At 36.2% G+C, this 15,768-nt stretch overlaps 1 protein-coding gene across 1 annotated transcript in view; it reads left to right on the top strand.

Annotated features, from left to right (window-relative positions):
- Positions 1-15,768, top strand: part of LOC149284365 (voltage-dependent T-type calcium channel subunit alpha-1I-like) — a 222,516-nt gene that overhangs the window by 74,540 nt on the left and 132,208 nt on the right. The window contains exons 2-3 of the mRNA XM_089496792.1: positions 14,503-14,614; positions 15,361-15,494. Coding sequence (XP_089352918.1) covers positions 14,522-14,614; positions 15,361-15,494 — 227 coding nt within the window. The 5' untranslated portion in view covers positions 14,503-14,521. The remainder of the gene's footprint in view (positions 1-14,502; positions 14,615-15,360; positions 15,495-15,768) is intronic.

Here is a 15,768-nt window from a genome sequence, read left to right as displayed (position 1 = left end):
AATATGAACGCAATACTATACACAATAACATTAAGCATGATGCTATGTCCACTTTAAGTACATAGCAAATAGTACACATTGCTAAAGTAATAGTAACATGCACATGCTCTGCTAGTTACATAAACAGAAATATTGACATGCACTGATATACAGTTACACATACATAAAACCTCAAAACCTCATTGCCTACAAGCGTATACCAGTACTCATATCCCACTTGTGTATATTATTTACAGTATTTTAGCAGGAAGGATACATTGAGATGTCTCTCATTTTCAAGTATGCCCTGGGTATACAGTATAATAGTAATATTGTCTAATAGTATAATATATATAGTTATATATATATATATATAAAAATATATATATGTTAGTAAAGCTTTCTGTTTATGCAGTTTGGTTTGTTGGGTATCCCAATAACTACGAAGCTAATCTCCCAATTTAGATTGAGAATGAGAGCAGAAAAATGAGAGAGCAGAAAGGAACAAAGGTTGGATTAGGCTTCTGCTCATTGAACAGGATAATTGCAACCTGTGGAGATATCTCTATATGGGGTCTGGAGATGCTTCGTTCATGCAGAATTAATTCAACATCTTTCAGTGAATGAGATTGCCTACCCAGATCATCCTAATGCTCCGAAGATCCTTGTGGTTAGATTGTGGATAAAGCTGGACCCAGTGATATAAACACAACACGACTGTCCAGGCTGCAGTCTTTACGTGGTAAATCTCAGTTTTCTAGGTATCTTAATTTGTACTGCTAAGATAAATGGCAACATGAATGTACTACAGAGAAGCAAGTAGAACAATGCATTATCCTATGCTCTGCATACTATATATTATTTATGTCGTATGTCTTAATGTCTAATGTCCATTAATGTCTAAACCTTAGCAACAAAAGTGAGTTTTCCAGCACTGCCTTAAGTTATTTTGAGGGTACACTCACTACTTTACATTGTAGCAGAGTGTCATTTCTTCAGTGTTGTCACATGAAAAGATATAATAAAATATTTACAAAAATGTGAGGAGTGTACTCACTTTTGAGATACTGTATATATATATATATATATATATATATATATATATATATATATTTAGTTCTGATGGCACGAAAATGATGTCATTATTGGGAGACATTCCCACTGATAGCACCAATACAGGCATGGAATAAAAGCAAGTGTGTTATGTGTGCAATGACACGACAGGTGCCGTCAATATCTGATAGGTGGGGACTGTGGGCCAACTAAATTCATGTGACTCCGAACTACTAGTACAGCTGCCATCTTGCTGTAAACAATATTCTGATAAAAGGGCCATTGTAGGGAGAAAATTAGCAGGCATCGGCTGCCATGTAAGAGCCCACAATGTCTAATGCAACCTGTACTGGAAGCTATCCAAATCTGAGAATCTGGATCATTCTTTTTCCAAACTAAAGTTAACAGCAACCAACAAGGAGCAAACTGGATGGACCAAATGGTCTTTATCTGCTTACAAAATCTGTTTCTAAGTTTGAGATTCTGAATTGTGAACATGTTTTAAATACTGAGTGGGTATATATAGGGTATAAATAGGGTATATAAATAGGGTATATCCCCTACCGAAATAATCAAATTACAGCTCCAACATGCGACATCTCTCTGAATAAGCTTCACCTTTGCTCAATATTAGTACATTTTCATAATTATAGCTGTAAATATGTTTAACTTTTTCTGCGTAAAGTTATCACTATCATGTACGTAAACAAGGGCTCATACAAGTTAACATTAAAGTAAAGAACAGTATTTGATAAATTTAAATTTTGCAGTAGAACACTACATCTACATGTAACTATTTCACTTAAGGTGACTCATCTTTAAAAATAATATTCCTGACCTGTTTATTTTTTTTTATTTGCATTTAAGCTTTTTCTCATTTTCTGCTAGTTTCAAGTGTGGATGTTACTTATTGTACCTCTGCAGCATCTTGTAGGTCAACATGACCTTTGTAAAGTTAGAGCTTTCAAAAAAAGTTTCATGACATTTTTACTCTATCATTATGGCTCTCAATAAATCTTGTTGCCTTTAGTTGGTGATTATGTTTAGTCTGATGTGGCTTTTTAGATAGTATATTCTATCCAATGGAGATCTACATTTGAAAGTACATATTTGTGTATGTTAGAAATACAATGTATATTTAATAAATGTAATTGAAAGTCTTGCTTCAGGTTTATGGGCAGCCCCGATTAATGGTGTAGGACCTCAGATTCCTAGGACCTTTTTTTTTTTATAACATATTTTTTATTAAATTTTTCATTTAAGAAAAGAAACATTTTTTTTACAAATTGTTATACATGTACATAGGCAATGCAGAAGTAAGGTATACATGGTACATAAGTAGAGTTGTTTACATCGTGGAGAATGTGTCAAACAATTCCAGAAAAATATAAAAATAAAATAAAGGGTAACAGAAGAAAAATAAGAAATGAAGATAAGATATAAGTGGAATTTGCACTCCTAAGAATATCCAATACTTATAAGTATACAGATATGTGATCAGCATATAATACTTTAGTGTATGATGAAGGACCGGGTGGTGGCCTCTGAGTTTTGGTGTGAAGGGTTACAGTAGTTGAACTGTATTGTGTGTGCTGGTTAGCCATATGTCCCATTTTGAATAAAAGTCGTTGGTCCTATTTTGGGCAGAAGAAATCTTATACTCATGCCAGCAGTTCGAGTTAATTCCTTGTATGATCGCTTTAAAAGAGGGTATCGAATTCGTGTTCCAGCGTTTAGTAATATTGTATCTTGTTGAGATCAGTATGTGCATAATAATCGTTCTATGAAAATAGGAGTATTGGTCTATGTCAATATAAAGTAATGCCAAAGGGGCATTCAGGATAATTGGGAACCCACATAAGGTTGATAGAAATCTACCCATCCTCCTCCAAAGGGCAAGTAGTCTGGGGCATGTCCACCAGATGTGCAATAATGTGCCTATATCTGAGCATCTCCAGCATGTATTTGGAGTCTGGTTGAATTGTGCTAATCGTGACGGCGTAAGATACCATCGATATAGCAGTTTTTTTGAGGTTTCTAGATGGCTGACACATTTAGATACTGACAGTATGACAGTGTGTGCAATTTGCCACTGATCTGCAGTGAATTGAGAATTAAGCTCGGATTCCCACCTAAGTTTGTATGGGTCCGGAAGGTCTAGATATGTCTTGATTAACAGGGAATAGCACCATGAGATACCCTTGTGATGTTTGTTACGTCGTCGCAGCCATGTGAATAAGTCAGCGTTAGATTTGGTGGGGTGTAGTGTAAGTGGTTGAAGCGCATGGCGTATTTGTAGGTATTTATAAAAATCCGCGTTATTAATAAGGAATTTGTCATGAAGGGTTTCAAAAGAAACCATGCTATCACCGTTCCAGATGTCTGAAAGACACCGGACACCTCTGGAGCTCCAGACTGATAAATTTAAATCGGGAATCACTGCTTCCATAGTGGTAATAGGTAAAGATAATGGGCCAGTTTGGAACAATTTGTTAGGGATTATAAACCGATGCCAAAGTTGCAATATTGCTCTCAAAGTGGGGTGAGAGTATGACAGGGCGGTTCGGAACAGATAGGCTGCACTTAAAACATCACGGATTTTTAAGGGGTTCAACTCCGTCATTTCCATGCCTACCCATAATCTAGAGATATCTTGGTCCTAGGACCTTAAATCAACCCAATGTAACCAGTAGTTAGCAAAGCACCCACATAATCCAAGCATTTTCCATAAAAAAAAAAAGTGTCTTTCCTTCTTCTCCCCCTGATGTCCCCTTTTTTCTAGATGTTAATACAGCTCTCTGCGTATGCATGGCTGGATATCAAAGAGTTCTAAAGCCTTCTAAATTGTATAAAAAAATTTTTTTTCTTGTAAATGCCTTATTCAGTTACATAATTAGCTTTCAGCCTGTCACATAGAAATGCATTATATAGCAAATTTGAAATTTTGAGTCTTATGTTAACTGTATTTTGAGTTATGAAACCTACATCTCTTTTATCCTATTTTTTTATATTTTTATCAAGATATTACAACCAGGAGTAGTATGTATATGCACAGTGATATATATATATATATATATATATACACACTCACTGGCTACTTTATTATGTACACCTGTATATTGCTTGTTAACACAAATACCTAATCAGCCAATCACATGGCTGCAACTCAATGCATTTAGGCATGTAGATGTGGTCAGGACAACTTGCTGAAGTTCAAACCGAGCATCAGAATGGGGAAGAAAGGGGATTTAAGGGACTTTGAACGTCACATGGTTGTTGGTGCCAGACAGGCTGGTCTGAGTATTTCAGAAACTGCTGATCTACTAGGATTTTCACGCACAACCATCTCTAGGTTTACAGAGAATGGTCCGCAAAAGAGAAAATATCCAGTGAGCGGCAGTTGTGTAGACAAAAATGCCTTTTGATGTCAGAGAAGAATGGGCAGACTGGTTGGAGATGAGAGAAAGGCAACAGTAACTCAAATAACCACTTGTTACAACCAATGTATGGAGAATACCATCTCTGAACACCCAACATGTTGAACCTTGAAGCAGATGGGCTACAGCAGCAGAAGACCACACTGGGGGCCACTCATGTCAGCTAAGAACAGAAAACTGGGGCTACAATTCGCTCAGACTCACCAAAATTGAATAGAAGACTAGAAGAACGTTGCGTCATCTGATAGGTCTCGATTCCAGCTGCAAAATTCAGATGGCAAGGGCAGAATTTGGCGTAAACAACATGAAAGTATGGATCCATCCTGCCTTGTATCAACGGTTCAGGCTGGTGGTGGTGGTGTAGTGGTGTGGTACTTGACACACTTTGGGCCCCTGAGCCTACCTGAGTATTGTTGCTGACCTTGTCCATCCCTTTATGACCACAGTGTACCCATCCTCTGATGGCTACTTCCAGCAGGATAATGCACCATGTCACAAAGCTCTCAAACTGGTTTCTTGAACATGACAATGAGTACACTGTACTCCAATGGCCTCCACAGTCACCAGATCTCAATCCAATAGAGCACCTTTGGGATGTGGTGGTACGCAGTTGACAAATCTGCAGCAAGTGCGTCATGCTATCATGCCCATATGGACCAAAATCTCTTGAGGAATGTTTCCAGCACCTTGTAGAATGTATGCTACAAACAATGAAGGCGGTTCTGAAGACAAAAAGTGTACCTAATAAAGTGGCCCGTGAGTGTATATTCACCATAGCCTGTACTGGAGTTGTCCAACTAATGGCCCATTGAGCATATTCAGTTCTTAATGGACATTATTATTATTATTATTATTTATTGTTTTATATAGCATTGTACAAACTTTATACTGTGTGAAAGCTAATAGGCTCTGTAGTGCTGCAGCAACTGTCAAGACCATTCCCGGGTTATCAACAACCAGGTTTACTGTTTTAGAGACTGTTGCCCTGAGAAATACACAGATTATAGCTAAATGATCTTACCATCAAGAACATTAGGCACTTGTAGTCCAGAGCTTTAAGCAATTGCATCAGAATGATTTTATAATAAAGTTGTATTATTAGATAATTAATGGCACTATTGATATTCATCCTCCAACACCCTCCTTTCTGTGGCTGCTGTCTACTGCAAATCACCAGCATAGTTCCTATCCCAGCAAGCTGCATCTTATAGGTATACGGTGCTCCATAATGTATATGTGCTGGTCACAAGGGACCCAGTAGGGCGATCTGACCCTGGTTATGCAGCAGATGGGCTGTTGCTCCGATTGAACTGGCACACGTATTTTTTGTGCGGTGGTATTACGTATAAAATAACATTGTAACATATTAGTAGCCATCCAAGAGCGGCCAATGCTTAAAATGGTTGTAGTTCGAGAGGTGGAGAGTTCTATTCTATTACAGAATAGCAGTGTAGGTGGTGTGATTAGAAGAATTGGAAGTGTAAATGTTGATACTTGGATTTGTATTTGTTCTCCAGCCAAGAAATGGCCACAGCACAGATACAATAGGATTTTTAGCAGATTACTCTTCCATCGAGTGATGCCAGCATCTCTGCAGTGCTCAGTGTGCGCCATGCAGGTTGTTATCCAATTCAAAAGCAGAGTAACATTTCTCTAAAGATGCTACAAGGCACAAGGGAAAGAATACAGCTAATGGAAATTGAAATGCAAATACCTCCCAGGAGTGAGGGGAGACCCTGTAAATCAGGGCTGACAGGGAACACAAAGAAGCTCATCAGGAGCAATTTGCACAGTTAGAGAATGTAAATGTATCACAGGAGAAAGCCAGGTCTCCCCAAACTAACCAGTTTGAAAAATGTTACATTTGGGTAATACATTTCAAAGGCAAATGTCAACACGTAAACCCCTGTTCAAATGTGCTCTGTCTTTTTTTTCTACTCCCCGGCTACTCTATTCTGGCCAATATGCCATCTGCTCTCTGCCGCAACCCCTAGGCTCGTTAATACAAATAGATAACCCATGGCTCATCTCTGCTTCTTTCGATTGACTGGAAATGAATTAACAACTCACTGATTGAGATTCTTCTGTGAAAACTAATGATGAAAGGGAGAAAAACTTTAAGAAAATAGAAGACTGACGCAGTCTTACACTAGTCTACATTTACAAGAGCCTCAATCCTTTTCTCTTATTCATGCAAATGAGATGCTGCATATTCTGAATCTTTGCCAATATAAAGAAAACATGAAATACTTACATTGTTTACATCACTTGCCCCTATGTACAGTTGTATATGTTATATCAGTTTATATGGTATTTTTTGCATTTGCTATGTATATATATCTTTTTTATGTATGACCCCATGACTTTTCTGTATGTAACATTAAAGTGTAAGCTCCTATGATATTTATATCTTTATATATACTATCTTTATCAAGTATGTTGCTAGTTATCCTGTAGAAATACATAAATAGCTGTATATTCTATGACTAGGTCTCAAAAGAAATATAAATATACTCAAAGATACCAAGATGTGTTAAAAACTATGGGTATGATCCTTATCACAATCACAACCAATTTGGTCTTCTTGCTTTTTGGTTTATTCCGTTTGTTGCTATGGTGACAAGACCACTTCGGATTTTGCTTTCAGAATCTGTTTTGTACACAACTCCTCGTACATCTGCTAGACGTACTACAGGCATATGTCTGTATATGTGGACAGAGACTTATTTTTTCCCACTTTTGCATTCTTTTTTTCCTTATATACCAGCTGCTGTAACATTTACTATATAGCTAGGTCAGGCTAGTGGGGCTGAGAGTGTATCCCATACTATATACCGTTTGTGTTTTATGGTGATGTGTAAAGGGAAGAGCCATAGGAATTGACATCCTATGTGTAATACTGTGTGTGTTATTGAGCGTATGTAGGCTATGTGAAATTATATATATATATATATATATATATATATATATATATATATATATATATATAATATTGTCAATGTTTTAGTCTGGATGTGATCAAAGGCAATATATATTTTAGAGCCAACTATAACTTGTGCTTCACTGCATTTATGTGTATATAAAGGTCTGTCTATAATATAAATGTTTTTTCTTTCATCTTTCTTTGTAATACTTTCAAAGTTGAAGTATTTTACATCTTAGAAAAAATGCACAGTCCTTGAAATAAACTCAAATAAATCAAACAGATGTCATGAAAGGGCAGCAGATAAGAAATCATAATTTTTCCCTCAAAACCCTAAAAAATATAATGTTCTGAACATATAGAGGCTAGATACAAGGTATAAGAGATACCTTCATAGCTAGAGGTAATAACTTGGAAGTAATGATTCAATCAGAATTTGCTGACAATCTTTAGTGCCTTGTCATGCCATGTTCTGTAAAGGAACAGACCTTAAACCAACATTTATGTAGGTGATAGCATGCCGTCTGGTCTGCCCTATTGCTTTATAGTGATGCATGCACCCCTCACATGCATTCTCTGATACAACAGACAACCTGATGATGATGCCTTGCCAGCTCAGCAGCAGCATGGGTCACCATTGTGAGGGTGGATATCTCCATCTCAAATACTCACGGTTCATTCAATTTCAAACTCTGCTTATTTCCTACCATTGTTTTTTTTATGACTACAAGTGTTATTTTTTTGGCATATAGCGCAATGTCTAGATTGGCTGTTTTCCCTTTGTAAGTAGATTTAAAACAATTTTAGTACAGTTGTTTGAAAGTTATACTTTAACTGAGAGATAACTGGTCTCATATTGACCGCTGTTTACATTTTACAAGTAATAAACAAGATGTTCAGGTCAATGCACCTGATGGCAGAAACCAGTTACAAACTCAAAAACAGAACTTAACATACTCTTTGGACAGCTTTCCCCAAAGGCTACCTTTTAATATAAATATTTCATATTTTTAATACCGAAATAGCAATATTAAGCTAATATATACAATTTAAAAACATGCATAACATACCATACATAATATTATATATATATATATATATATATATATTATAATGTTAAATATTCAATTATTCTGGTATGCATTGCAAAAATTATTGTGAGGAAGTTACTTATTTCATAAACAGTATAGGGACTGAAAATGGGCTTTGAGCTGTCCATGGTGCTGAATGTTCAGCTGCTCATATACAGAGTTTAAAATCTAGAGGGATGTACATAATTCAGAGCGATGCCATACTGGTAAAATGTATCTACCTTCAGTGATTCTTTTTCTATTCTGTTTTGAAAAACTATGTCCCGAAGATTACAGTAATCAAATGTCTTTGCTTGAAACTACCAACTGCCTCAACTTAACAGCATTTCAAACATCAGCAGAGAGATCGCCATTAAGAGGATGATTCCAGTTGTTTATTAGCACAGAGGACAATAAATTGATGTATGAAGAAAACCTTTCCTAACCTGACAAATGTCCTCCAAAAGGCTTAAAAAATGAATGACATTATATGTGCCCCAAAACATATAGTGATTTTTTTTAATAATGGTTTGATTTCTCTTTGTGGTTCATTTTATTTTTCTGAAACAAGGTTTTTATTACGCCATGGTTGGCCAACAGACAGCATCCCAGCTGCTGTTGGATTATAAAAATTCAATCAGCCTTTTCTCCCTAGACTTTGATGCCAGGAGGTCGATCTGTATACCTTGAAATAGTTCTGTAATGTGAATGTTGCTTTTCAGGACCATGTACTCTTCAGGAGGAGCCACTGAAGAACTTGTCAGAACATGACAAATTTCACGCTTCAGTTACATTATTTAGAAGTAACAGCTGGAGATAAAATTGCTTTTATTTACTGTACTTTCATCATACAAATACTTTGCTAAGTTTGTGTGAGACCACTATGAAAACACAGGTGCCCTGATAAAGAGCCTTAAGGGTTTACTATTTCTGTATAAACAAACATATTTCAGCATGCTAATTCATTTTCTTTTTTCTTAATGTATCTTTCACAAAATAAGCTCTCCCCGTGGGCTCTCACAGCTCAGTGAATTTCTGTATATAGAAAAATATATTTGGCAACACATTATTTTCTTATGAGGATCAATATAAAAATGCCTGCACCAGAACTGGCTTTTGAACTTCTTGTAATTCCAATAAACTATCTCAATATTTTTTTCCATAGCATCACTTTACAAAAAAATGAGATTGTCTAATTACATGGTAAAATTGTTTTGCTTTTTATTTGTTTTTTCTTTTCTTCGCTTAGTTTTTGTTTTTAGTTTGGTCAGGGTAAAGCCGGATAACATAAGGTATATCTGCAGTTATTTATCTTCGAGATATAAAATGATAAAAATATAAGAGAAAAGTTGAATTTAAAAATTATACAAAACAATTACATTAAATCTGCTTAGAAATAACTTTAATTGGGGGGGCAACATTCATGCTGGGCATCATTCACACTGCTGGGTAACTTAATTAAAAAATAATAATTTTATATCAATATACAATACTTGATTGAGTATTATTGGTTGTCTGGTGCACTTAACACCTTGCCTTGTGATTTACACCGGTCTGTGTGTCCTGTTAATGTCCACACATACTTTCTGTCAAGGCCAGTCTTAGTGCTAGACAAAACCAAAGACCACCTAGGGGCGCTCGTATGAACCGATTTTGATATTCCAATAGAGAAACAAAAAGACAAAAAAAACAATGATAGTATAGACGTTATAAAACTAAAGGCTTTTTAACCCCTTAAGGACAATGGGCTGTCCCTAAACCCATTGAAAGCAATACATCTTGAGCCCGTACATGAGCACAATAGAAGCCTCTGCAAAACGCGAGGGATGCGTATAAGAGATGCTTTTCTTTTTTAAAGGACTGGTCTGGGTAACGGATGATTCTAAGAAGGGGTTGCCACCTGTCCCAACTTGACTTGGGCCATCATTAAATGAACAACCAAGTTCTGAGTCCTATATTTACCTCTTTATAACTTTTGGTGTTTAAAGTAAAGTGTAATCACTAATAAGGCATCTCTCCCATCTCTTTTCTCTCTTCTTCTTTATTTCTCTCCTTCTTTCTCTCTACTAAACATTATTATAAATTATTATGCAATTCTTGAGTTTTATCAGTGATCAGGTTAGTTTTTGGTTCATTTTCTGTGAAAACATCCTCAAAATTGGTATGTTTACCATTATCACTAAATTCAATGTGGCAAACAGGGGTCCTATTTAGTAGTGGCAAAGAAATATGTATGTCATTTCTTTCTTGCAACTTCCTTTCTCTGCTAATCTGGAAATAATTTTTAGTCAATATTTTTTCCCTAGCTTTGGGAGAGTATACTAAATCCCAGTTCAGTCCAATGTCAATAGACACTTGGCAAATGATCTCAGAAATCGGGCCTGGCCTAGAGGATCCTGATGCCGTATGTGAACTGCCATTTCCATCCATCGCACTTTATTGCATTTTAAAAGAATCTTGGGAATTCAGGTTTAAAACATGTGCTTTAGCAGCCATGCACCATAATGCAGTATTTTAAGGACAAATGTGGTTTACCTATCAGACTGAGATAAGATTAAAAACAAAAATAAAGTGCAAAGGGAGAAAGTAAACAATATTTTTTGTGAAAATAACTCAATTCCTCGGTCGACAAATATGAAAGCTTGTTGCAGGCAACTTATTCAATGGTACCAATTAAAATAATATATGATAAGCCTTCATATTTTATATCCAAAAATACCGTATTGGCTCGAATATAGGCCGCAGTCTTTAAAGTGGGGGTGCGGCCTATATTCGGGGTCTAGCGCCCGACGCCCGGGACATGCAATCCGGGGCTCAGGGCAGGCAGCGGGGTTAGGATACAGATCCCCTGCAGCGGTGCAGGGAACCTGCATCCTACTTCCCGATACGCTCAGACAGCCTCCCCTGCCAGCACTTCCCACGGGGGGGGGGGTGCCGGCACGGGAGGTTGTCTGAGCGCATCGAGCGGACCGGGGGGGGGGGACAGTGGCAGCATATCTCGGGGAGGGAGGACAGTGGCAGCATATCTCGGGGGAGGACAGTGGCCAAGGTGTATATTATAAGTATATATAAGTATATTATATAGTATGTTTATAGCCTGGAAAATACTTGCAAAGGCCTTCAGTATATATATATGTATATATAAAACTTTACGATAAAATTTCTCAAAACCTTGACGAGGCCTATGTAGAATAGAATGTTTTGTTTTACATTTATAGCATTAAAAAATGTGTTTTGGACAAGAAAGTGTAATACATTATTTTGAACACAGTAAAGGACTATTACAAGAATATAATATTGTTGTGGCCTAATCCAGGCCTGTCCAAATCTGTTTCATTTTTGGACAATCTCATCAGATTTTCAGGTTGATATATAGCATATTGCTTAGTGATGCATAAAGATAATTGGTTAATCAGATGTTTAATTAGAGGAATTCTGAAATCATGGCAGATAAATGGCCCTTGAGGACCATGTTGGACAGTTGTGTCATACACAGTAGAATCATAGTGAAACTGAGATGAGCTTAATATCCACTTGTAAATATATTTTCAATAGGAATCGTACTGTCTTTTTCACTAACCATGAAATCAGTAATTGCATTTTATTTCTGAATAGACAAAGACGATGCGTGTAAAAATGAAGGAGGATAGGAAATAATGAAAGGCAATTGTAATTCAAATGGATGGTGGTAAGAGACTTTAGAACATGTCAGACTGAGAGAAATGGATTAATATAGGAGTGCAAAATAAAATGGTTTAAATAAGCAAGAGGAAAAATGGATCACTTTTGGGGAATGCTCTTGAAAGAAAGCAGATACTGTCTAATGTGTATGTAATCTTGTTTTTATTAATATTCTTTCATCATTATTTATAATGGTATTTTATCTTACAAGCTCTGTCATAGGCAATACTACATAACACAATAACTGTGCATGTTAACATATTGTTTTTTACTTTAGCATGTCTTATAATGTAATTAAAGTGTTCTACTTGGGGTAGGTTTGGTCCACAAGACACTGAAATATGTATAGGGAGTTTCAAGGAGGGGAAAAGGTTAATTCCCCTGGGATTTGTTAAGATTGAGGACAATGCCCCCCTAGAATTTTTTTTTCTTTGTAACGCCACATTCAACTACCAGGCTGTGTAGAGCCTAAACGTATTTATCCAATGGCTGGATCTTTTGTATGTTTCTTTATGGCATGTTGTATTAAACCTATGTTATCTCAGTCCTCTCCTGCTTAGATGTCTACATTAGGCAGGTCTACCTACTGTTTGATTCATATAAAAACAGGGTTCCACTGATCCTTTAAAATATGTTATGTGTACAGTGGACTAAAACGTCAACTGCTAGGAAAATGTTAATAATGTTTGTAAAATGTTTCAGCTGTGGATGCGCTTTGATTAAGAATGTATGAATAGTCAAATGTATGGTTAATTAAACCTTTGATGCTAATATTTTGCTGCCGGGTTCAAAATGAGTAACATTAACGCTGTTGTTTCGCCGCTTCAAATCTGTTCTATTATTCCTTGTTCTGCGTTAGAAGGCAGTAGGCAATGGGTAAATTGGCTCTGTTCCCATAATGCAATGTTCTTGACTATGTTTGGCTAAGTGGAAACAAGTGAACACACTCAAGCCATTAAAGGTAACATGTTCAATATTACACCAAGGAGGATACATCTTGGTAATGTCAACTCTTGGAAATGCTGTCTTGGACGATATATATTTTTGGCTTCTTGTAAATGACTTGGCTTATAAAGACAAACTAATACTGAAATCTATTAGAAAATTAGGTTAGATTCCTCAATACCTATATGTATCAGAGTTGCGAGGGTGCACATGGCGTTCCAAATGCTGTATTATCTGTTAAAAAACCATTCCACTCAGTTCATCTATATTTCACCAGAAGCTCAGCATTACTCCTTTGTGCTGTATCCAATCAATGTTGTCAGGCGTATATGGCACATTGAAACAAAATACTGTGACAACAGCAATGTATAGCTGTAATAATACAAGACAAATCTAGCATATAAGGTAGTGTTGATAATCTATATTACCGTATTTGCTCAATTATAAGTTTTCCAGAAAAAAATAATGTGAAAAAAACATCTGCAGCACCACTGTACAGCCAGTTAAGCCCAGGGGCTCTCTCATGCTCTCTCAGACTTTCATTCGCTGTCCTAAACTTTTATTCACTCACTCTACAGCTCAATGTCTCCCTACCTCCTCCACCAACCACTTCCGTGTCCCTGTCTCCTTGTCCACAGCTTCTTCTCTTGCCACTTCTTGTTCTTCTGTCTTTGTCCGCTTCACCCCAGTATCAGCTCCGTTATCCAGTGTTCAGCCCCCACGCACCTCCTCTCCCCCGATTGGAGGAATGAGGGAGAGGCTGTCTCCATGGTGCACGCTGTGGCTTCGCCCCTTTTGCATGAAGCCAGAATATTGCAGACTAGTTTGCCGAGAAAGAGGGGTGCACAAATGCTTCTCTTTCTCCGTGAATCTGTCTGCAATATTCTGCAATCATTGGAAACCAGTGAGAAGTTTGCAATGGAAAGCATGATCTCAGATCATACTGTTACGAGGATTTCACCAATGCTCAGGAATCAGAATTGTGTGGGTATAATGTTAAAGCATCTGACAAGATAATTTTCCTGTGTGAAATCAGTAAGAAATATTGTGTCTGTCAATTAACTTTCTACCCATAATATCTCAATTGTTATGGTTTTTAATTGTTCTATTCTAGATGTGCCCATCAAACATAGCAAACTGGTTAAATCAACTCAACACATCTATAATACCTTGTAGCATTATTAGATATTACCCTGGGGTCAATTAAATTTTAGATAGGTGCAAAATTGTTACCTCATTTTGCATTGTAATAAAGACCATATTTTATAAATCATCTTGGGGCTCACTGAGCATCAATAGCATGTGGATTTCATATTTGTGTAAGGAGTGATGAGTTATGTTAATGAGATTATAAAATACAGCGTGTATTTTGAATAGTTTGGAGACCTGTTTTCCTTAACCTACTTTCTCTCACCTGGTTTGAGTGTCTGAGCATGATGGTGATTCTTTTGAATTGTGTAACACTTGGAATGTTCCAACCCTGTGAAGATGTTGACTGTTCATCAGATCGGTGCCAAATACTTCAAGTAAGTAAACATGTTAACAAGGTATACGGGATATCTATTAGATAAAAGTACAATCAGCTTTATATACTCACTAATATAGAATAAACTCATTTAAATATTTAATAACTTTATGTATTGCAATGAATTTGAAAGGAATCCCAGTTTTAGTTGTGTATGTGTACCTTAAAACCTAAATGATTGACCTATTGAATTGGAATATAATGTTCAACTCTCATCTCCTTTGCAAGGGTCATGATATGGTTTGAATCTAGGTACATCTACCTTGGGAAGAATAAATTTTTAAGTTCACATGCACATTTTTATGCATTTAAAGTTCTGTTCAACAAACATTAATTGAACTCTTTAGGAATAAGAACAACACAAACCTTTAAGATTTTTTTTAATCCTCCAGGGCAACCTCTCTCAGAGCCTTCTTTTGTGACAGATGACTATTGTCTTCCCTGAAGAATTATGGATGAGGCAAAATTTAACATGAATAAAGAATTGTTTCTGGGAAGGGTTTGGGCATTCAACAATACTAGGAATTATGTTTATAATACTGTATTAAATTGGTAAAATTCAATACCGTAGATGGAACATGACATACTGTATATGTTTGTAAAAATGGATGTTCGTATAAGTTTAGAACCACCTATTTCTTTACTGTTCAAGTTCATATAACCAAATTATAACAATTCTTATAAAATGTATCTACTTATGAGATTAATGTTATGCTAACTATATTCTTGTCTTGTGGATAACACCAGGTGTTTGATGACTTCATCTTCATTTTCTTTGCAATGGAAATGGTGGTGAAAATGGTGGCCTTGGGTATCTTTGGAAAGAAATGTTACCTTGGAGATACTTGGAATAGACTGGACTTCTTTATAGTCATGGCAGGGTAAGTAATTTATTAAAATATCTGCAAATCAATTTAAAACAGCATACTCTATGGGTTGTGAATAGTTCTGTTTAAATCATATAGCAATGCTAAATCACTTCAAACTTTTAGCACATTATAGACATTCTTGAGTCAATTTCCAATGCTACAATGTGTGACTATTTTGATTTGGAAAACTCTTTATAAACAGTGACGAGAAAGAAGAAATAATTGGAAAGACATACATTTCATATTTGAAGAAATTGCATTCTGTAAACTGTCATTTTTTTCATAT

Source organism: Sceloporus occidentalis, unplaced genomic scaffold (genome assembly GCF_023333645.1).
Source record: "Sceloporus occidentalis isolate IW3139 unplaced genomic scaffold, rSceOcc1.0.p SCAF_94, whole genome shotgun sequence".
In the NCBI taxonomy this organism is placed as follows: domain Eukaryota; kingdom Metazoa; phylum Chordata; class Lepidosauria; order Squamata; family Phrynosomatidae; genus Sceloporus; species Sceloporus occidentalis.
This window is presented reverse-complemented; position numbering and strand designations above follow the sequence as displayed.